Genomic DNA, 23,643 nt, shown 5'->3' on the forward strand with positions numbered 1-23,643 from the left:
ATGAGAAATTCCATCTCCAAATTTTATGTTAAGGGGAAGTCATTTGGGAAGTTAGATTAGTCACATTAATGAATATTTTCAATTTTCTTTGTTTCCAAAACCTCAAACATTAAAAATTAATTCCTTAGACTTGATATTTTGGAATTAACCCTTAAATATATTTATTATTGTTATTTTTTATACCCTTACAGAAGAGTGACAAGGGCTACATAATTTCATAAGTGACTTTCTCAGGATCACACAGCTAAGAAGTATCTGAGGCCAGATTTGAACCCAGATTCCTCCCCAATTCCAGGCTGGGAGCTTTAACTACTCTGCTACCTAGTTGTTCAGGAATTTTTTTTTAAACCTAAGTGTATGTTATTAAATCTGAAATGAAAACAGAGCACTCTACATGAATGAACCAATTCTATTCTCAGAATAAAATAATATATTATCATCCTCATATTACCAATGAGAGAACTGAATCTTAGGGAGGGTAAGTGAATTGCCTAAAGTTACATAACCAAGGAAACTGAGATACAGTGAGTTTTAGGGTGTCATAGATCCTAAACACCTGACACAGGATGCACATCCAGTTTCCTGTCTCCTAGTCTAGGGTTTATTCAATGTATTTTATTGTCTTTCATCTGTGTAGAGAGGATTAAGACAGTGAAATTCTTATGCCTTTCACTTGTCAGAGTTGTATCTACCCCAAGCCTGAATACACAAGTGTTCCTTTCACAAGGAAATAATGTATTTGATCAATTGTAACAGATTTCTTATCAGATCTGGAATGGGCCATTCAAAGTAAAAGAAATGCCCTGGAGCTTAAAAATTGAAATTGAAGAGTTAAGTAGTTGTAGGGATGCTCCAAAAAAGAGAAAAGCACTATATAGCACCACAGTCTGTGACAGGCCAGTCCTCGGAGTCAGCCTCAGTGAATTATAGGCAGGCATTCGCTGCTCCCTATAATTAAATGTTCAATTTTATTTATTCCAGATGGATTTGCTTCAAGTAAATTCCGATTCTGCTGCACTGTTTTGGTTTTTTGCTTTCCTCTCTAAGGGCCAGGAGTGGGTTATATCAAGTTAAATCAAGTCAATGAGCATTTATTAAGTGCCCAGTATGTGCCAGGCACTATGCATTTTAACTCAATCTCTAGTCCTTAGAAACTGTGAATTGTTGCATAAGAAACTTGAATGTTTTCTGAAGATCAAGTCATTGAATGCTTACACAATTAATGTTAATTACATTTAAAATGTGCTTGGCAAACTTTCCCAGGAAGACCAGAGACTCCTAGATTTTGACCTGGGAGATACACGAGACATCATCTAACCCAAACCCTCATTTTTATAGATGAGGAAACCAAGAATCATGAGGTTAAGTGATTTTCCGAAAGTCACACAAGTAGTAAATGGCAGAAATGAAACTCCTTCCCTTTTCCCCATTTTGCAAAATAAAATTCCTTCATGGAACTTGTTGCCATTTTTATATATGTCATTTATATATGACATTTTTATATTTATGCTTCTTTAAAGAATAAGCATGGTATTAGCTCGAAGAGAAAAAAATGAGGATTTGTTTTTTTACAAGCTTGCAATGATGTCATTATTCTCAGTATGAAATAGTAATGATCATTGGAGAGGAAAAAATTGCATTAGTGTAAACAAATTGAGAATGTCAAGGAGAGTCGAAATGTCTTACTGATAATATATGTCCCATGAAACTTTGCTCTGATATGTCAGCATTCTTTGGAGGTGGTCCTGAATTATCCAAGATGAAGCCAGTGGAAGGAAATTCTAGACAGCTCTTACAGAGGATGTCAACCAAAAGGAAATATTCAGTTCCTGCTCTCAAGAAGCTTACCTTCTATTGGGGACATCTAATATGTACACTTTTTAGGAGTTTGCTTGGCAAAGATGCTGGAGCGTTGCCATTTCTTCCTCCAGCTCATTTTAAAGATGATGAAACTGAGGTAAACAGGGTTAAGTGACTTTCTCATGGTCACACAGCCAGATTTAACCCAGGAGGAGGAGTATTTTCAATTCCAAGTCCAGTACTCTACCCACTGTGCCACTGTGGGTGGAGTTGCCCATGTGGATCATAAGCATTATCAATTTCTAACTTGAAGGAACTATAAGGATTAAATTGGGATTTTGATTAACTAAGAAAACTATAAAAAAAATGATTGTTGATTATTATCCCTTAAGTCAAGAAAACGATTAGCAGCTTTTAACCATTTTGTTTAATTGGAATATTAGTGGGGGCAGCTGGGTAGCTCAGTGGATTGAGAGTCAGGCCTAGAGATGGGAGGTCCTAGGTTCAAATCCAGCCTCAGACACTTCCCAGCTGGGTGACCCTGGGCAAGTCACTTGACCCCCATTGCCTATCCTTACCACTCTTCCACCTATGAACCAATACACAGAAGTTAAGGGTTTAAAAAAATAATAATAACATAAAATAAAATAAATAACTGGAATATTAGTAAAAAGAGGGAAATGTGGAAGGGAAAGAGGTAAGGAGACTGCCTAGCTTACCCTAAATGCTGATCCAGTGAAATGAAGCTCATTCCCTGGCAGATTTCCAGTCTCCCTGTGGGAATCCTAGCCACTCACCAGTAAGCCAGACAGGATCCAGGCAAGATCCCAATGCAGAAAAACCCTTGTGAGCTAGGCTCACTGAGGCAACAGTGAATCCAACAAGAAAGTCTCTGACTCCAAGAAGCTCCAAAGCTGAAAGTCGAAGTTCCAAAGCCAAAAACCCCAGTTGAAAGGCCCAAAGCTCAAGTAGAAGTCAAAGTCCATAAGCCCCAGTTAGCCATCCTCCAAAAAAGAATTCCAAAGGAGAAGATCCCAAGGAGCAGAGACTCCAAAGAACTCCCAAGGAGAAGCTCAAAGAGAAGTCCCAAGGAAAAGTCTTGGACAGGAAGTTCAGGACTTTTTATAGTCATTTTTTCCATGTCACTTCCTGTTGCTTCCCCAATTTACAGGAACCAATTGCAGTCTTTCAATTTGCCTAGCACTGCCCACGGGGGGGGGATGGAGGAAGTGGCCTCTGGATTTGTTACTCACTCTAGCAAGTGACTTGTGAACTCTCATACTTAGTGACTGGTAAGGTACTAAGTAGGGGTACTTAAGTTTTTGATTAATTAACTTAAAAGTTGCTAATTGATAGACAAAGAGAGTTTGATTCGCTCTTCACCATCCCCCCTGTGATTCTTTGAGAGACTAGTTTCCCCAGTGAATCATTTAACATAACCAACTTATACCTCTAGAGATCTTCTAGCTAAAGGTACAAACAATATTACACTATCTAAGAGGAAATTATACTAGTTGGAGATAAGAGGAAAATAAAAGAGAGAGATCAAAACCAATGTTTGCTAGGTGCATTGACAAAAAACCAATTAGGGGGCAGTCCCTTTTTTTTTAAAATTTTTTTGAATGTTTATTAATATTCATTTTTTTTAAACCCTTGTACTTCGGTGTATTGTCTCATAGGTGGAAGATTGGTAAGGGTGGGCAATGGGGGTCAAGTGACCTGCCCAGGGTCACACAGCTGGGAAGTGGCTGAGGCCAGGTTTGAACCTAGGACCTCCTGTCTCTAGGCCCGACTCTCACTCCACTGAGCTACCCAGCTGCCCCCTTAATATTCATTTTTAATGTAGTTACATGACTCATGCTCCTACTTTCCCCTTCACCCCCCGCTCTCTCCCCTTCACCCATGGCCAACACACATTTCCACTGGTTTTAACCGGGGCAGTCCCTTTTGGCATAAGAGTTTACATTCAGAATAAATGTGTTCAACCCTCTTCAGTTCCATCAATACATCCCAAAGTTCATTCTGGATCTTCAGAGGCAGTGTAGGTTTCTTTATGGCACTTTCTCCAAACAATTCACTTTCTTGATTTGAGGAGTTAGCAAGCTTCTTTTCCTAAAATTTTTCTCAAAAAATTTTAATCTCATCTGGGGGCAGCTGGGTAGCTCAGTGGATTGAGAGCCAGGTCTAGAGATGGGAGGTCCTAGGTTCAAATCTGGCCTCAGACACTTCTCAGCTGTGTGACCCTGGGCAAGTCACTTGACCCCCATTGCCTATCCTTACCACTCTTCTGCCTTGGAGCCAATACACAGTATTGACTCCAAGATGGAAGGTAAGAGTTTAAAAAAATTTTTTTTAAGTCTTGGATCTTATGAAAATTATACAGAACTTTAGATGCCAATGATTTCAATTCTTACATTTTACAAACGAGGAATATTTACTCAGTGTGACTCTGAACAAGTCATGACCTCTCTGACCCTCAGTTTCCTCCTCCATCAAATAAAAGGTCAAACTCAGTGACCTCCAAATTCTCTTTGCATTCTAAATCTATAATCTCAGAATGCTCTAGTTATTGAGGTTATTGCAATTTCTTGTTTATACTATAAATAAAACATCACTTTTCTTTTCTGCTTTCATGTAAATTTTCATTTTTATTATCAACTTAAACATCTTTTAATCCCTGGCTTCTGGCAAAGTTTAACATAAACAACACCTCCTATTTGAAAAATTCCCAGGATTCATCCTCCTTGCCCAACTCTCCTCATCCTTCCCTACCTCTTTGTTCCAGGAAAGTGATTTTCCCAGAGTCACAGATACTAAAAAATTATGATTTAAGCCTCTAACCCCAAGTTCAGGCCTCTTCTACTATACTCACAATTTCTTTAAATTTGGGCATTTTGAAAAAAACAACAACTCTATTTTAAAAAATTGATTTAAATTTTCAAATAAGTTGAAGCAGAAGTATACAAGAGCCAGCCTCAAATAAAGGGATGGCATGGCTTCCTCCTACAGATACTCACTGTATTTCCTGGCAAGTCATTGAACCGGAGCCCAGACTGAGTGTGTTACCTTCTCACCATACTGTGACTGGTCAGCCTTCCTTCCTGCTCATGCATCTCTATGGTGATGTCCTTTAATGCTCTTTCTTGGGAGTAATTCCTTGTGTCATGACCTCTTCATGCCCAGTACCTGCCTTTTTCTATTGCCCTTTGATATTGTTACTTATTTGCTTCAGCTATGCCCAATTCTTTGTTATGCCCATTTTCTTGGCAAAGATACTGTAGTAGTTCTCCATTTCTTTCTCTAGCTCATTTAACAGATAAGGAAAATGAGCCAGTAAGAGTTTAAGTGACTTGCCCAGGGTTACAGAACTAGAGTAAGTGTCTGAGGTTAGACTTGAACTCAGGTCTTCTTTACTGTAGGTCCAGTACTCTATCCATTATGCCATCAAACTGACCTTTAGTATACTCTATTTTAAAACCTTTTCATTTTGGTGTGCCAATATCTCTCACAGCTGTTGAAGATTAATAGGTATCTCTTTAAGATAGTGGATGTTTGGACTATTGTTTTTCTAAGATTAAATTTCCTGACTCCTTTTTTGGAGAAGAGATATTATATAGTAAATTACTCTTATTTTGTAGCCACTGAGGTCTTGAATAACTCAGACGATACCCAGATTTATCTAAATACTTTATGTAGTCAGTATAACTTTGGCTAAAACCAAAGGTAACCAAAATAACTGTTAATAGAAAGTTGACATCTACTCCAAGACTTCATTCAGAGAGCCATAGCCCGTTGTCTTTACTTCACCATGACACCAATAAGCTTAGCTCCTCTTTCCCCCTTTCTCAAAGATCCCTGAAATATTAGTCTTTTCTTCTGTTTTTTTTTTATCCTCTAATATTATTGGTGGGCATTAATATAATTCAAAAGATCCTCAGTCTGAGTTTGATTCAACTCAATAAAAACTAGGTCGAGCAAAGGACAGAATACTGAGCCTGGAGTTAGGAAGATTTGAGTTCAGATCTGGCCTTAGACACTTATTATCTGTTGGATCCTGAGCAAGTGACTTAACCTCTCTGTGAATCACTTCCTTCATCTGTAAAATGAGGATAATGACAGCACCTATCTCCCCAAGATTGTTGTGATGTTCAAAAGAGATAATACTTACAAAGCACTTAGTACAGTCCCTGGCACATTAGAGATTGTTACATAAATGCTTGCTTCCTTTTTTTCTTCAGGGAACATTTATGTGCCAGGCCCTGTACTCGGTGCTAGAGATAGAAAGACGAGAATGAAATAGACTTACCTTTGATGAGTTGATCTGTTTATTAAGTTGGTGAGGAGATGGTTTGGGGGAGAGGGACAATGAATGCACAAATTAATTAAATACAAAGTCTATTTGAAGCAAATACAAAATAATTCTGAAATTTCTTGATGGAGAAGTGAAGAGCACCTCCAGCTGAGATGCAGAAGCACATAATCCTGGTAAGAGCCTGACTACATGTGCATTTACATGACTCAGTTCATCCTCGAGTACGATGACCTCGTCTCTATTGATTCTTTATTCCTCTAGCATTTGTGTGTCCGTCTCTTCTTCCTGTCTCTGGTTTATACTCTGTGTTAGCTTCAAAGAGCAAGGACCCTTAGTCCTTCTCACCTATCTCTCTAGTACCCTGAGCTGACATGCTGACAGCAGCATATTCCTGAAAGAAAGCTGACAAAATTACTGTCAACACCATTAGGCAAAGGGCCCTTCCCACATCACTTCCTTGGACTTGAGCTGGCCTCTGCCCACAGTCTTTGAATCCCAGGCTTTAGCCCATTTGTCTCTTTGGCTGACAAATTGGATCAACTGATATGATACTTATGGCAAAGGTGAACTATCCCTTTTTGTTTGTGTGCCGATATCGGACTTTTCTGAGACAGAGTGATGACACAGTCAAACTCTGGAAGTTTTAGTTTTGATAGGATCTGGATGTAACTCCCCAAAAGAAGACAAGGCTTTTTAATGTCATGGATGAGCACAGGACTTCAGCCCAGCTGGAGGCTAGTCTATTCCTTTCTTAATTTTCAGTCTAACCAGTTCACCAGAGAGTGTTACTAGTCATCAGATGATAGTGAGAAACACTTGTGTGACTTTATTGCATTTTCTTGGAAATTGAACTGGGCTAGTCAGCTCAACCAGGAGTTGTTCCATAGAACAAACATTCTGCAGCTTCTACTCAGCAGGCAAAAAAAGAGCTTGAGTCCATCACTGGCTGGATTTCCCAGTTTGTTCTCTGCACTCACAGAAAAATGAGGAGGGAAAAGGAAAAAGTGAAACAAACTCCAGTTCTGATTTTTTCTTGGATAACCAAGGAAAGTTGAAAAGCAGAAGGAGGAAAGGCTATATATACCATTAGAGGGCACTTTTGTAATCCTAGAGAAGAGAATTCTACATTTTGCTTTGGGTTGTTCTTAAGAAGAAATGCTTTTAGATATTTTGAAGTGCTCAAAACTTACATTTAGTGACCGACAGCAGAAAAACAATTTTATTTTGTAGGAAGAAATGATTTAATTAAATATTTGGATCTGTTTTCAGAGATGATCCAAGTAAGGTTTAATTTTGAACAAAAGATATATAAGCAATAGTCTCTGAGATGGAGTATTTGCAGTTTCACAGATATGTTTTGTAAAAATAACACATCAGCCTTTGACCTTATTAACTAATTATCCAATACTGTAGAAGGGTAAAAACAGTAAGTTTTCTCAGTAATATGTGAATGTCAAAAGACCATGTTTTTATGTTTTAAAAATTGTAACATGACACTAAAAATTACTTTCATAATGGAAAAAAGAAAGAAGGAAGAACAGGAATTGTATTTTTAGAGACTACTAATGTAGAAGACCTTCTGAAATTAGCATTAAGTGTGTAAAGTGTCAAAATCAGCTATCAGATTAGATGGGGAAAAGACAGTGATGTGATACAGTTCAATTTCAACTGTTCTAACCATGTCTTTTTTTTTTTTTGACCCTTACCTTCCATCTTAGAATCAATACTTGATATTGGTTCTAAGGCAGAAGAGTGGTAAGGGCTAGGCAATGGTGGTTAATTGACTTGCCCAGGGTCACACAGCTAGGGAGTATCTGAGACCAGATTTGAACCCAGGACCTCCCATCTCTGGGCCTGACTTTCAATCCACTGAGCCACCCGGCTGCCCCACTAACCATATCTTTTTTCAGCAAGCTATTGATTAAAAAAAAATTTAGGAACAGAGAAAGGCAAAAACATCCATAGAATGTCACCACGTCTCATGAAAGTAACTGATATAAAAAATTAAAAGATTATTCTGATGCTGGAATGGATGTTTAAAAAAACCCAAAACTGAAAGTCCAGTTTTTTTTTTCCATTTTATACATGAGAAAAGACGCTCAGAGAGGTTTGTTTCAATGATTATTGCCTATGTCCACAGTGAGTATATGCCCAATGTAGGACCCGAATTCAAATATTTCTTACTGTTGGTCTAGCATTCTCTCCACTGATCTCAATTGCTTTCAACTCTTGTTGGATTCTGGTGATATCTAGAGCTGGGTATCCTTAGGGATAAGACACCAAATCTCCTCCTATAAAACCTCGGGCAAGGGTCAATTTCCCTGATCGTGTCTGTTAAGTAATGAAATTGGACAAGGGGGATAGATTTCAGGGGGTCTATGACTTTAAAAAAAGGATAGAGTATAATTTGTTTCCTTGGCAAACTTTTTGTATTTTATTTTATGCATTTTGTGACATAATTCCAAAAAAGGGTCTTTATGTTTCTTCTGAGTGCCTAAGGGTCCAGAACACAGCAAAAGGTAAAGAATCCTAGTGCTAGGAGATTTCTATAGTCACACTATAAACATTCTCTTCTTTTCTGTGGAAAAAAAAACAAAAAGCACCTTGCTCTTTAGTACAAAAGTAAAATTCTTCAAATATCAGATAAAAGAATATTATAGGATTTATCTAAAAGAAATAGCCAATATCTATTTGTTTGTTTGTTTTTTTTTACTTCTGGTGTTATTATGACTAAATGGCTCGATAAAGTTTAGGTACCTCTCCATACCTGTCAAAAGGTAGCAAGTTATAGAAGTCATTTAGTTTAACTCCTTAATTTTACAAATTGAGCAACAGAGGTCTGGCAAAGTGAAGTGACCCTTATTTTGAAGTGGTCACAAAGGCAGAAAATAGCAGGGTTGGAATGTGTAGTCAAGCTCTCTGATGCCAGATCTATTGTCTTTTGACCATCTCATGTTGGAGTGAATTGGTCATGAAATGAGCAGTGGAATCCAAATCAAGACCCTGGGGGCACCAATGAGCTCATAGTCCAATCACACCGATTTCTTCAACTGTAAAATGAGATTCTTTTTTTTTTTATTTTAATTTTGGATATTTTCCCATAGTTACAATGTTCTTTCCCTCTCCCCCAAACTCCCCTAATCTTCCTTAGTCAAAGCACAATTCCACTGGGTTTTATATGTATCGTTGATCAAGATCTAATTCCATATTATTGATACTTGGACTAGAGTTATCATTTAGTGTCTACATCCCCAATAATAACCCCATCAGCCCATGTGTTCAAGCAGCTGTTTTTCTTCTGTGTTTCTCCTTCCACAGTTCTTCCTCTGAATGTGGCTAGTTTTATTTCTCATAAGTCCCTCAGCTTTGCATTGCTGCTTGTAGAGAAGTCCGTTATGTTTGATTGTACCATAGTGTATCAGTCTCTGTGTACAATGTTCTCCTGGTTCTGCTCCTTTCACTCTGCATCAGTTCCTGGAGGTCATTCCAGTTCACATGTAATTCCTCCAGTTCATTATTCCTTTCAGCACAATAGTATTCCATCACCAACAGATACCACCATTTGTTCAGCCATTCCCCAATTGAAGGATATTCTCATAAAATGAGATTCTTAATAATGCTTGTACTTATTTCACAGAGCTCTTGGGAGGTCCATTTGTCCAGGGTTTTTATTGCTTTTAATGATGACCATAAAGTCAATGCAATGACTGACCAGGACTCCAGAGAATTTGCTCCCCAACTCCAGACAGAGGTGGTGGACTCTGAATGAGGAGAAGTTGAGGCATTTTGGGCTTGGGGTTGGGGACACATGTCCAATTTGAGAATTTGGTTTATCTGACTACATGTTTATGCTTTTTTTCTTTCTTTTTCAATGGAAATGAGAGAAGAGATGGGAAAGGAGAAAGGATTTTCATTGAAAAATTTTAATTAAAATAATTATCATAGAGCTTAAATCTTTATCTAAGTTTTTATTTAAATTTATTTAAAAATCAAATTGACTCAACTAATCAATTAAATGTACCTTTGGGCAATACCCTCAGTAGAAAAATCCCTACAATTATAATATAAGTTTCTTTCATCTAGAATGAGAATATACAGCAATGTCTTTAAGAAAATGTTCCCCTGATGGATTTATGAAGAGAACTTGAAGTTAGGAAGAACTGGGTTCAAATCCTGCCTCAGACCCTGCCTGCTAGGGTCCTGCCTGAGACCCAAGCAGAGTGACCTTGAAGAAGGGATGTAACCTGCTTCCGTTTCTTAATCTGTAAAACTGAAGACAAATGATCTCAAAAGACCCTCCCAGCTCTGAATCTATGATCCTATGAAATCTCATTATGATGAAAGTCACATTTTATTAATAACTTGGATAAAGGCAGGGATGACGCATTAAATTAACAGAAGACCCAAAGCTAGGGGATATGTACAATGTACTGTGGCTGAATCAGGGACCCCCCAGATATTTTGAAATACTAAATGTTGGATGGTAGACTCATGTCTTCCTCCCCTGTTTGGTAAAAGTGATTCTGGGTCCCACAAGTATCTGTGTTGACAGAGGTATGAGACCAGTTACCTTTTTGTGCTCTGTGTGTACTCATTACACATGAAAGAGAAATCTAGGGGCTCTGTCCAAATCCTGTCATGTAAGGGACTGAATTCAGAAGGGCTCTGTCCCAACCAACTCAGCACTTTAGTGGTTAGGGTCTGCTCAGGCGTCCGTTCTCTTTCCGTCATTCAGACCTGTCCTTGCTTTCCCTTGGCAGAATGGTGCTGCTTCTCTGGGGGGTGTTCTGGCTGCTGCTCCCCCTCACCTGCTGGGCTCAGAAGCTACCAACCCGTGATGAAGAGCTGTTTCAGATGCAGATTCAGGATAAAGCTCAGTTTCATGATTCATCAATGTTACCAGACGGAGCTGAGATCAGCAGCTATCTCTTTAGAGACACGTCGAAAAGGTATCGTCCCTGTGGTTCTCTCTGTATCTCAAATAAAGCCTCCATAGGATATGATGTTTGAGATTTGATTTGATAAGAATAATGGGAGCTATTAGTTGTGCTTTAAAGTTTGAGAACCCTTTAGCGTGCTACCTCCTTTTATTTTTTCAATGACTCTGGGAGGGAGGTGCTATCATAATCCCCATTTTACAGCTAAGGAAAGTGAGGTGGAAAAAACCAGGTGATACCCAAGATCATATAACTAGTCTATGTCTGAAGAAGGATTTGAACTCTGGTCTTCTTGACTCTAGGTCCAGTGCCCTATCAACTGTGCTGCCTAAATGCATTAGGTCTAATGAACATGGCCTGCTTTTGCCTCTTTGTATCATCAGAGCTTAGCATAGTACCTGGCATATAGTAAGCACTTAATAAAAACGCCAGCTCTCTCATCTCTCTGTTTCTCATTTTATCTATTCTTTCTATATTTTTATCATCAATATATCTATCACCTATCAATCTGTCCACCCATCATCTCCCTTCTTACTCATCTATCTACAATTATGGATATACTTTTTTCTACAATTATATCTATTCGTATGTATAATTTGTCATCTAGCTTACTTGTTGATTGAATGATTGAAGTAGCATGGTGTATAGGGCACTTGGAGTTCAGAAGAATTGAGTTCAAATCCAGCCTCAGGTTCTTGGCAGCTAGTGTGTGGGTAGGCAAATCACCCCTTTCTCTGTCTCAATTTCTTCATCTCTAAAATGGGAATAATAAGAAGACTTACCTCCTAGAATTGTTGTGAGGCTCAAGTGAGATATTTGAAACAGTCTTTTGCAAATTTTAAACTTATGTAATGTTAGCTATTATGATCACTGATATATGATGCCAATTAGCCTCTATTAAAAAAGAAAAATGGCTTTCTTAGGAGTTCCAGAATAAAAGATAATGATATGTTTGAGTTGATATGGTGATATGAGCTCGGACAACATGTTGTAAGTGTTCTTCACCACACAGAAAGAATTAATGAGAGTCCTGCTACAGGATCCCACTAAGAAAAATTAGCTAAGTGGGCTGTTTCCCCCATTTCTCACTCTTTTTTTACCTAAAGCTCTTCAAGGATAAACTATATGGTTTGGAAGACTGAGAGTTGTAGCAGTTTCTTATTGACCAAATATATACCTTCATTCTACCAAGGTCTCTCTTCTGAAATCCTTGAAGCTACTTCCCCAATGTTTTAACATGGTGTAGACTCGACCTCCAGACCTCAAAGAACATTCCAGTGTTGCTCTGCTTCTGAGAGGTTCTACCAACATTTAAAGGCTCTGAATGAAGGTTGGAAGGTCAATGCTAACTCTAGTTCCTTTATTAAATTTGCTTCTAGGCTGCAGGAGAAAACTATCCCATTGCTACAGCCCAGAGAGTCTATTTTCATATAGAGTTGTTGGGTTATGGGGATGAAAGGGTATATATTATATTCCCCTTTCTATGGAACTGGCATAAAATAAGGCTAGAATTGAAAGCTCTTTTTTCTTAGTTTCATCATCTGAGAACTGGCCATAAGAAAACAAGACTCAGCATAATCTTTATTTCCTATTTTAAAATGTGATTGTTTTCAATTAAAACACAAGTTTTCTTCCCGCTCCAGTCCTTCCCCAATTATAAAAGAAGAAAAACCAAATTCATGTAATAAATATGTAGAATCATAGCCCAATTGAGAAAAAGAATTTAATTTTTTGCTATTGGGAGAACAGTTTTATATTTTATATTTTAAATATATAATTTCTATTTCAAAATTATAAATATATAGTTTGTATTTTAAAAGCTTCCATTGTTATCAGCTCTGACATATTACTCTTTTTTCTTTTTAAACCCTTACCTTCCATCTTGGAGTCAATACTGTGTATTGGTTCCAAGGCAGAAGAGTGGTAAGGGTAGGCAATGGGGGTCAAGTGACTTGCCCAGGGTCACACAGCTGGGAAGTGTCTGAGGTCAGATTTGAACCTAGGACCTCCCATCTCTAGGCCTGGCTCTCCATCCACTGAGCTACCCAGCTGCCCCATGACATATTACTCTTGATGTCTCAGAAGAGCAGGGAATATAGGAGTCCATATGGAAGATTAGCAGGAACTTAGGGGTCCTAGCGTCCAGTATTTTGCAGATGTTTGGAAACTGAAGTACAAGCACTTTAAGTAACAAATTAAGGTTACACTGCTTAGATCTGAGGTGTAATGAGAACTAGAAATTAGAACCTTCTCAGCTGCAAGTTCCACACTGCCTTCATTACCCCATACTGCCCTGACTATGACATTTCCTGCCTGTCTGACTTTGAAAAAAGTCACATTTCACCTCCAGGGGCTTAGGCTCTTCATCTCTAAAATGATGGGATTGGACGAGATAAAGTCCTGTCTAGCTCTAAATGTCTATGATTTAGGTTGCAGAAGGATTGCTGTCAGCATCAGTAGAGGAAGATTCCATACTAAGAAAATCACTCATCCTTTAAATATAAAAAAAACAAATCAACCCCCAAAACATTGTTAACATATAATTTAAGATATTTGTTTGGTTGGTTTTTGTCTTTTACCTTTTGCTAAAAGCAGTCGTTAATTTGAGAATTACATTGTTAGGATAACACCATTTTCCAGTTGAGCAACCATATTCTCTTGGAATACCTTCTAGCCACACCACCTTCTCATGGGGCCTAATAAAATAACACGCTGATACCTGTACAGAATTTTAAGGCTGGCAGAGCACTTGCCATCTATCACCTCAATTTCATCCTTTAAAATAAGCACTAACATACTCATCTGATGGATGAGTCAAGTGAGGATCAGAGAAATTGCGATGTATCCATCATCCTACAATCCCCCAAAGAAGTGGAATCTGAACTCAGATCCAGTGAACTCTCCACTGCACCATGCCGTCTCTGCTGAGCAATGCCTGTGATAATGATTTCTGTCCCTGACTCAGTTCTTAGCACAGGGTCACTTTGCAAATACAAGACCTGCTTTGTCCAAGTCACCAGTTACTTAGAGTTGAGCTTCGCACCGTATCTCTTTTAGCTTCCAGAACTGAAAGTCGGCCAGGGTGAAGTTGTCAACGTCATACTCAATGGGTCTATAATGCCGTCCAAGTGGTTACAACCTTCAGTGAGGCAGATTGCAGCCCATGCATGGCTGAATATCCTCAGGAGACTCTCCTCCATGACCTGTTATAAATTTGCCAATGGGCTCACCTGGTGTGCTGGGGCCCCTCCTCTTTCTCTTGATATTGAAGGGATGTCATTGGAGATTATGGCTTTCACTTTTAACCTATAGTCTAGTCAAGCTGCATAGGAATATTTTTTTCCTTCCCTTCATATTAAGATTAAATGTTTTCCCTGTGCTTGTTAGCAAGTTACTTAAGTCTTACAGTGTTGGTTCCTTGCAAATAGGGATGGTTTCATTCATTGTATTGGTATACAGTGCCTGTCTAATAGCAGGTGCTTCATAAATCCTTATTAATTTATGTCTCTCCCCTCTTTGACAGGTATTTCTTTGTGGTTGAAGAGGACAATACCCCTCTATCTGTTACAGTAACTCCGTGTGATGCTCCTTTGGAATGGAAACTGAGCCTGCAAGAGCTGCCTGAGGAAGCCAGTGGAGAAAGCTCAGGTAAGGAAGAAGTGACGTATTCCTCCCCTGGAGGGACTTTGGGCCACCAGCATCTCACTGAGAGGAAGACAATGCAATGTGACTCACTGGTGAAGCATCAGGGAATACCGGATTTGGAGAATTCTGGTCTGCACTCCAGTGATAAGAGGGACCTTCTGCTCTTTCTTAAACACACACACACACACACACACACACACACACACGAATATATGTATATAAAAAAGTATATGTACACATATGTATATTCATATACATACAATCAAACCTGCAGATACACATAGGTATATACCTTATATAGTTATGCACATACATATGTGTATATCTATACATATATACTTGTATAGCCTTCGTTTCCGCATATCTCACCACCTACCCAGAAAACCATCCCTTAAAAAAAGAACACAAAAGAAGAGGAAAAAGCCATTGATCAAAACTAACTCACATGTTAACTTTCTCAGTGTTCCATGCCAATGGCCTCACCCACTGCGTAAAGCATGTCGGGATAGTCATGGCAGGGTACTAAACCTGATAATTCTCATAATGTGACATTTTGTTTCTTCTATTCTTGTTTTCTTTCATTTGTATTGTGTCTTGTTTTCTGATTCTGCTTATTTTGACCTTTGCTATTTCACAGATGTCTTTCCTTGCTTCTCTGAATTTGAAAGCTAACACAAATGTTTCTTCAGCCTCTTTCTTTGCTTTCATCATGGTTTTTATAAATCAATTTAATTTTATTTTTTCAGTGAATGAAATTCTCTCTTCCCTCCTACCTCCTTTCCCCATTCCTGCTTTGTTTCAGAAGATAAACAAGGAAATAAGTCCCTTAAAACAATATCCTACAGTGGGTAATTGGGGCATGGTCCAAAATGTAGGTTTCATTCATATTGAGTTCTCCTCTTTTGTCAGAAGGTAGGTAACAATCTTCATCCCTAGTCCTGTGGGATCAAGTTTGGTCATGACATTGACTAGGACCAGAGTGTTTGTGAGATATCTATCTTTGCATGCCCAATAGAGCTCAGCACCGAGTAGATAGGTCATTCAGAGACATTTCTTGAAACTGAAAAAGATTGAAATAGAATGGATGGAGGAATTCAGGGACAAAATATGAGGTGCCCTTCATTTGTCTGGGGGCAGTTGTACTCCCTCTTTCTTAAGGTCAGATGAGTCCACATTATTTGAGCACTTAGTAGTGCTCAAAGCATACATGCCTCCACATTTTGTCCTCCTGCATGGATGTAGACAGGATGTTGATGCTTATGCATGTACTGGTGAATAGCCCTTATTTCAGAATCCTTAGAACTTCTACATCACATCTATCCAAGCAGACCCATATTCCTATCCCTTTAAGTCCAGGGGCACCCTTGGCCTCAAGGAGCTCAGCCCTTTCCTCAAATTCACCTGCCCCTGTCTTGGTTTTGACTTTGACTTCTGACTCATGGGTCTCTCTCTTCTTCCTTGACTGTATTGTTCCATTTCCTTGAGGTCACTCATGATTCTGTGAGTATTTACATCTCCCTGCAGCTAGCAAGAGTTTGTTCTGTTTTCCTCATTTCTTATAGCATTCACGTACCACACTTTGTTTAGACATCATCCAATCTAGGAACATCTGTCTTATTTTAGTTCTTTCTCTCCACAAAAAGTACTCCTATGAATATTTGGGTATGTATTGCTCTCCTTGAGGCATTAGCAGTGAAATGATTTCCCATTTTATTCATTCTGCCTAATTCCAAATGATGGTACAGAATGTTTGGACCAATTCACAGCTCTAGCAGGATAGTATCATGTCTACCTTCCTGAAAAAGAGAGACCTTTATAAATTGGTCATTTTCCTTGTCACCTTGATCATTATTCATCAAACTTTATTAAACATCCTCTGAAGATAGGCCAGGCCAGTTGAGAAATCCAGAAGTGGCGAATGAAAATTTTAAGTTGGAAGCGAACCTAGGAGCCATCTAGAAGAGTCTCCTTCTGCAGATTTGGTAACTAAGGCCTAATGAAATTAGGTGACTTTTCCAAGATCAAATGAAATGGAAAAACCAGGATTTAACCCCAAATCCACTTTTTTTAAATCTATCTTTTTTCTTATGAAGTTAACATTATCAAACAATGATTTTAATATGTGAGAGGAATAGAAAAGAGAATTTTATGTAAATCTTAAATGCATTTAATATTTTTAAATGCATATTAAATTCATTGTGATAGAAGCAGAACTGACTTGCTTATCTGTGGCTCTTTGTAACTACTTTCTTTTCCAAGTTTTTAGTGTTGCCCCATGTCTTTCCATAGATACACTCTTAAGGATCCTTACCACACACTGGAACCTGTCATTTTTTTTTGTATGTTTCATAGATAGTAGTACAGTACTAGAGGGTTATCTCTTGCTCTTACTACATGACTGAAAGCCACCTTTTCCAGCTAGATATGCCCCATGCAAGTCATTTTTTGCCAGTTGATGCCCATTGTGAAGCTTTCAGTTGACTTCTGAACCTCCTGAACAGCAGATTCCTTGGAAGTTGTGGTGGTCTATGATTTATAACCCTAAAATATTACCAAGAAAATATTGGTGTTGAAAGATAGGCCTTGGTAACATATTGAAGCTTAGAATCTGTTTGTCCTACAGAGGTCCCTAAATGTTTCTCTTCCTATCTCTTCCTCATTGTCCACCTGCATTGTAATCTAAGATATTTATTCTCATATGCAAACAGATGAGGAAGATGGGTGGACAAAAACTGACCTGTAAAAGTCTTTAACTTCTTTAATTTCAAAATCCTTTTTTTAATGATAGTCCCAAGGATACTATAAGGGGTAAAAAGGGGTTTTGATTGGATGAATATTAAAGGGTTTGGTCACCAGGAAATTGAATAATTATCAATCCCCAGTTAAAGAATAACCTCAAGTCAGAATGACTTTTATGGAAGTTTATTTACAAATGAGGAGAAGAAGAGGAAATAAGGAAATGAGAGAGAGGATAAGATAGAATAAGTAATCTAACACACTAGGTAATTTGCTCCAATCCCCTAGTTTAATCCAGGCAGACCTAATTAACCCTCATCTGAGGGAGGTTCAGCCTTGAGCCCAAGGCTGGAAAGTCAGAGGACCAGAGGCCTGGAGGGGCCCAGAGGTGAATGAAGCAAAAGCTTCAGTCACAGAGTCTCTTTTGAAAGGGAAGTTCCTTAAGAGAAGTTCAGGAAGATTCAGTCTTTACACTCACCATGTGGAATTCCAAAGGAAAGATTTAAGAACAGTCTCGCCAAGATCTCAGGATCCCAGCTCCAGTGCTTCTCCAAGCCCAAGCCACGAACAAGAAGAGCCAGCTGAACTCACTGAGCTCTCTTTTAAAGGGGCTTCTTATGCATCACTTCCTGTGTCTTCCTCTTAGTTTATGTGTCCAATCACAACAGATGCTTTTCTTAGTACTGCCCAGGAGGCAGCCAGTAAATTTTGATTTGTCACTCACTCTAACACATGTGGGTCACAGACCTCCCAACTTGTGAGTTAAGTGGAGATGTTTTCACCTTTGGTGATTAAATCTAAGGATGGGCAGGGTAGATTTAATCTCATTATCACAATACTAAGTCCAAGAGGCATGCTTACCTCAACAGAATGATGACCCATGGAAGTGTTTATAAATCATTCTCACAGCCCAATAGTACATCAGTTCTAGTTAATATTTTTAATTATATGGTGGAATAGCAAATGGTTAATGAACTCACTTCAGAGCCAGGAGGACCTAGTATTGCTTTTGACACATGTAACTATGTGACTCTTGTTATATCTTTAGTCCGTCATTGTTCTCTTCTATTTTTGAAGAAAAATGGTGTGGAATCGGTGTCAATTGCCATTAGTAGGGGGCATTCCTTCATCTGAGTTTTACTAAAAACTCTTCAAATCCAGTTCTCCAAGATGAGGAGTAAGTCTCCACAAGGCCATTTCACACAGATGAAGGAGATTAGGTCATTTCCTTTTCCAACCATGTAGCTCTGTTGCATAAGACCAACAAGAATGAATTTGTGTATGTGTGTGTGTGTGTGTGTGTTTGTATGCTGACTGAGTCAACTATAAATTTATGTTTTTTAATCTCAACTGGACTCTTGCTGAAACAATGCAACTTTTCCTTTCATTCCTAATCAATATAATCACCCTTGCCCTTCTCCACCACAGTGGCTGCCCTAAACCCTCTTGTTTTTCTTCAGGTTTCCTATGATACATCTCCTACCATCCTCATAGGTAAGGACCACAACCCCTACTTCCTGTAAAAACAAAGGCCATTCTCTAAGAGCTCCCCTTCTCCCTGAATCCTCTTGTCACATCACTCAGATAGTTTGCTCCATTTCTCCTTTCCACCTGCTTCTCATGTAACCCTTTACTCCTTACAGAGACAAACTCCTATATCCACAAGTGATTCTATTCTCTCATGTTCTCCAGCATCTCCCTTTCTATCACTACTTACTCCTTCCTGCCTACACACACACCCAGATCTACTGTATCCTTAAATACAAAACAAAACAATAAACCAAACAAAACTGTCACTTAATACAGTTCTCTCTGAGAGAGTCTCTCTCCTTGAGAAAGCTTGTCTTCACTTTCTTCCCAGTCACTAATAAACTCTTTGGAGTCTGGCTTCTAAACTTTACTGTTGGACAGAAACTATTTACTAACTCCAAAATGACTAGGGATCTCTTTATCGCCAAATCCAATGGCTTTTTCACAATCCTCAGACTTCTTGATTTCTCTGGGATATTTGACACTGTCCTCTTCTAGATATTCTCTCCATTCTGATTTTTTTATGACACTTCTTTCTTTTGGTTCTCCTTCTACCTATCTGATGTTTTCTTACCCATTTGGTTTGTTAGCATACCATCTGCATCATACCCCCTAACTGACTACTAATATGGGAGGAAAGTCCAATTCATGAACAAGGTTGACAAGCTGGCTTCTAAGCTCCTTTTGAAATCAGAGATTTTGTCATCTGGACTTTGTCTCCAAATCTAACTTATAGAAGTTTTGCTGACTAAATAGTTGCTTAATAAAAAATATTTACACAGCATTTTAAGGTTTACAAAGTACTATTTAAATTTTATTTTATTTGATCCTTAAAATAACCAGGTGAGCTAGGTGCTATCATTTCCCCATTTTATAGATGAGGAAATTGAGGCTGAGAGGTTAAATGATTTTCCAAAAGTCACTCAACTAATAATTCAGACTAAGGTTTTCTTGACTCCAATACCAGTGCTCCATTTACTGTGCCACCTGGCTGCTGCCTCATCTTTCTTGCTCTCTCTCTTTTTTTCTCTCTCTCTCCCTCTCTTCATCTCTTTCATTTATCTTTCAACTATCTTAATAAATAAATCTATTTTCATTGAAAAAAAGGACAGGACCAAAGTGTGACTTCAAGCCTTTGTTTCTTTCCTTCATTAATTCTTAGAGTCTTTACTACAGAAATTGATGCATTTATTAGTTGTCAATGCAAAAACTATTCTTAACTCAGGGGTCATCCAAAAAAATGCTGTGGGCCTGATTTGACTTGCTGGTCATAGTTTGCCAACCTGTGGCATAGAAAATTAGAATTTAGATTAGGAAGTGGGTGGTAAGGATCATTTTGTTCAACTCCCTTTATTTTGAAGAGCAAGAAAATGAGTTGAATAAAACTCAAGTGACTTGGGCAATATTACCCAGACCTTAAGTGCCAGAGCTAAGATCCATTGTGCTCACAGACTCTAGCTATTTTTTTCATATATTTGTCTTTTTATTAGCTGCCAAAGATGGAGAATTTATTATGCCCTATAAGAGACATGAGACAACTTGCTGCTAAAATCTGTCTCTGCTTGTCTTTTCTAGGTGAACCAGAGCCACTGGAGCAGCAGAAGCAGCAGATAATTAGTGAAGATGGCACTGAGTTATTCTCTTACAAAGGCAATGATGTGGAATCTTTTATGTCTTCAAGTTCTCCATCGGGCTTGTACCAGTTGGAGCTTCTCTCCACTGAGAAGGATACCCATTTTAAGGTCTATGCCACCACAACTCCAGAGTCTGACCAGCCCTACCCTGAGTTGCCCTATGACCCACGAGTGGATGTTACCTCTCTGGGACACACCACAGTGACCTTAGTGTGGAAACCCAGCCCTACAGCCTCACTGCTAAAACAACCCATTCAGTATTGTGTGGTGATCAATAGAGAACACAACTTCAAGAGTCTCTGTGCCGTAGAGGCCAAGATGACTGCTGATGATGCCTTCATGATGGCTCCCAAGCCTGGCCTGGATTTTAGCCCATTCGACTTTGCCCATTTTGGTTTTCCTTCAGAAAACAGTCCCAGCAGAGAGCGGACCTTCTCAGGCAAGTCATCTCTCAAGCTGGGGCGGCATATCTACTCCAAGACCAAGGTGGACATTCAAAAGGTCTGCATCGGGAATAAGAATATCTATACGGTATCTGATCTGAAGCCCGACACACAGTATTATTTTGATGTATTTGTGGTCAAAGTCCCCAGTAATACAAGCACTGCTTACATTGGCACCTTTGCCAGAACGAAAGAAGAAGCCAAGCAGAAGACAGTGGACCTCAAAGATGGAAAAGTCACCGATGTCTTCATCAAGAGAAAAGGTACCAAATTTCTCCGGTTTGCTCCTGTCTCATCCCATCAAAAAGTCACCTTCTTTATCCACTCCTGCCTGGACATTATTCAGATCCAAGTCAGGCGAGATGGGAAACTTCTTTTGTCCCAGAATGTGGAAGGTGTCCATCAGTTTCAGCTTAGGGGGAAACCTAAAGCCAAGTATCTCATTAGGCTGAAAGGAAACAAGAAGGGGGCCTCTATGCTAAAGATCCTGGCGACCACACGGCTCAATAAGCAATCATTTCCCTCCCTCCCCGAAGACACAAGAATCAAGGCCTTCGACAAGCTCCGTACATGTTCTTCAGCCACAGTGGCCTGGTTAGGCACTCAGGAAAGGAACAAGTTTTGCATCTACAGAAAGGAAGTAGATGATAACTACAATGAAAACCAAAAGAAAAGGGAACAGAACCAGTGCCTAGGACCAGAAACAAGAAAGAAATCGGAGAAGGTTCTCTGTAAGTATTTCCACAGCCAAAACTTACAGAAGGCAGTGACCACTGAAACAATTAAAGGCCTCCAACCTGGCCGATCTTACCTTATCGACGTTTATGTCATTGGGCATGGAGGGCACTCAGTGAAATATGTGAGTAAAGTTGTGAAAACAAGGAAATTCTGCTAGTGTCTTTGGATTGAGAAATAAACTTTGGGGAATTCGAGGTGAACAGTATCCTACTTCCTGTGTAAACAATTGACTCTTCACACAGCTGAGGGAAGTTGTGGCCTGTATTTGTACTGTGTAAGAAAAGATATCAACTTGTATATTTATGTTTACCTATGCCATTGTCAAATGGGACTGGGCCAGGAGCTTGTGGATGGCATCTGGAAGGTGTATTACTGGGTGGTCTATCCCCCAACTGGACTCTTGGTCTATGTCAACAGCTGCAGGAATCATGGAAAGAATCTCTTGCCATCCTTTGCTCTCACATTGCATGAACTGCTTCTAAATTATCCTACTACTTCAAACTCTGAAAGATGTCATTCATTACGTGCATACACACCAACACACAAATGCAAATGCTCTCTGTAGATCCTAGGTTGTCTGTAAATTATTTTATAAAGTCTTGTTTTAAATGTTGATGTTTTGATGATTGTAAACTATTAAATTCTTGCCGTATCTAAAGACCAACCTAATATCAGCCTGTATTCTGGTTAACTTTCATCACAATTGCAATTTTCTGTCTCATTGAGTTTGATGTTTAAATGCTGTACCATGTACAAAGCTGACATATATTATATTCCTGTACATAAAATTAAAAATCTTAGATTATATATTCCTCCTTTTCTCATTGTATCCTCGACAAGAGAAACAGGCCTCTGACGGAGTGAAATTTCTACTCTGGCCCTCTTGGTAATGTGGCACCTAAAACAGCTTTTCCTCTTAGTTAAGAAGGCATGTTAAGTCTCCCTCAAGTTATGAATGCATTAGCAAAAGCTGTTAAGATGTGTAATTTGACATTGAACAGAAGCCAGCTGCTGTGGAAGTTGAGAACTCTTCCATAGAGTTGTTAAAAGGACCAGACCAGCCTGCCAAACAGACACTGCAACTCAGGAAACATTAAACAAATAATGCTCAGAACTCAAAATGGGTCCCTTCCTAAACATCTGTCTTTAAGGACAATGCATGCATGTTCAAAGGGGTTCCAACTTGCTTAAATATTAACAAGATGATTATTTCAATTTCTGGATAAAACAATTCAGGAACCTCTAATGGAACCTGTGCTAAAGAGCAGGAAATTTCAGTGATCAGTATTTTTGAATAGCATTTTATTTTAGATAAATTCATTCAGGATTTGGGTAATATGCAGACCATTATAACAGAGGAAGAAAATTCTAGGATCTCGTAATAGATCCTCACATATAAGAAACCTTAACTAGCAAAAGAAAACGATCACTAGCCTGGGAGTTAACAATGGCTTGCATTAATATAGTACTTAAAGGGTTGAAATGCACTTTGCAAATATTCACAACAGCCCTGGGAAGTAGGGGCTATTATTATCTCCATTTTACACATGATGAAACTGAAGTAGACAGGAAGGGACTATCCAAGGACAAACGGCTAAGAAATTTTAAGGCTGTATTCTAACTCAATCCTTTTTTTTTTTTAATCCTTACCTTCTGTCTTCATATCAATTCTAAAACAGATGAATAGCAAGGGCTAGGCAATGGGGTAAGTGACTTACCCAAGGTCACACAGCTAGGAAGTGTCTGAACCTAGAGTTAAACCCAGGACCTCCTGACTCTATGGCTGTCACTGTGCTACCTAGCTGCCCCTCTAACTCCAGGTCTATCTGTATCAATTCACTACCCTGGTTCTAGCCTCAGGTCTGTCA

The 23,643-nt window shown here is 38.9% G+C and overlaps 1 protein-coding gene across 1 annotated transcript; it reads left to right on the plus strand.

Annotated features, from left to right (window-relative positions):
- Nucleotides 1-10,873: 10,873 nt before the first annotated feature.
- On the plus strand, nt 10,874-22,582 carry NDNF (neuron derived neurotrophic factor). The gene is made up of 3 exons (XM_044681061.1): nt 10,874-11,061; nt 14,573-14,697; nt 20,536-22,582. Exons 1-3 carry the CDS (start codon nt 10,874-10,876, stop codon nt 21,930-21,932), a joined length of 1,710 nt encoding a protein of 569 aa, XP_044536996.1. The 3' UTR covers nt 21,933-22,582.
- Nucleotides 22,583-23,643: the final 1,061 nt, after the last annotated feature.

The sequence above is a fragment of the Gracilinanus agilis genome, chromosome 6 (genome assembly GCF_016433145.1).
Source record: "Gracilinanus agilis isolate LMUSP501 chromosome 6, AgileGrace, whole genome shotgun sequence".
NCBI classification, from domain to species: Eukaryota; Metazoa; Chordata; class Mammalia; order Didelphimorphia; family Didelphidae; genus Gracilinanus; species Gracilinanus agilis.

Bases quoted from the DNA above. Each gene is read 5' to 3' on its own strand.
- NDNF (XM_044681061.1), top strand. From the start codon at position 10,874: ATGGTGCTGCTTCTCTGGGGGGTGTTCTGGCTGCTGCTCCCCCTCACC. The intron at 11,062-14,572 runs GTATCGTCCCTG...CCTCTTTGACAG, and splicing joins TTTAGAGACACGTCGAAAAG to GTATTTCTTTGTGGTTGAAG. The intron at 14,698-20,535 runs GTAAGGAAGAAG...TGTCTTTTCTAG, and splicing joins AGCCAGTGGAGAAAGCTCAG to GTGAACCAGAGCCACTGGAG.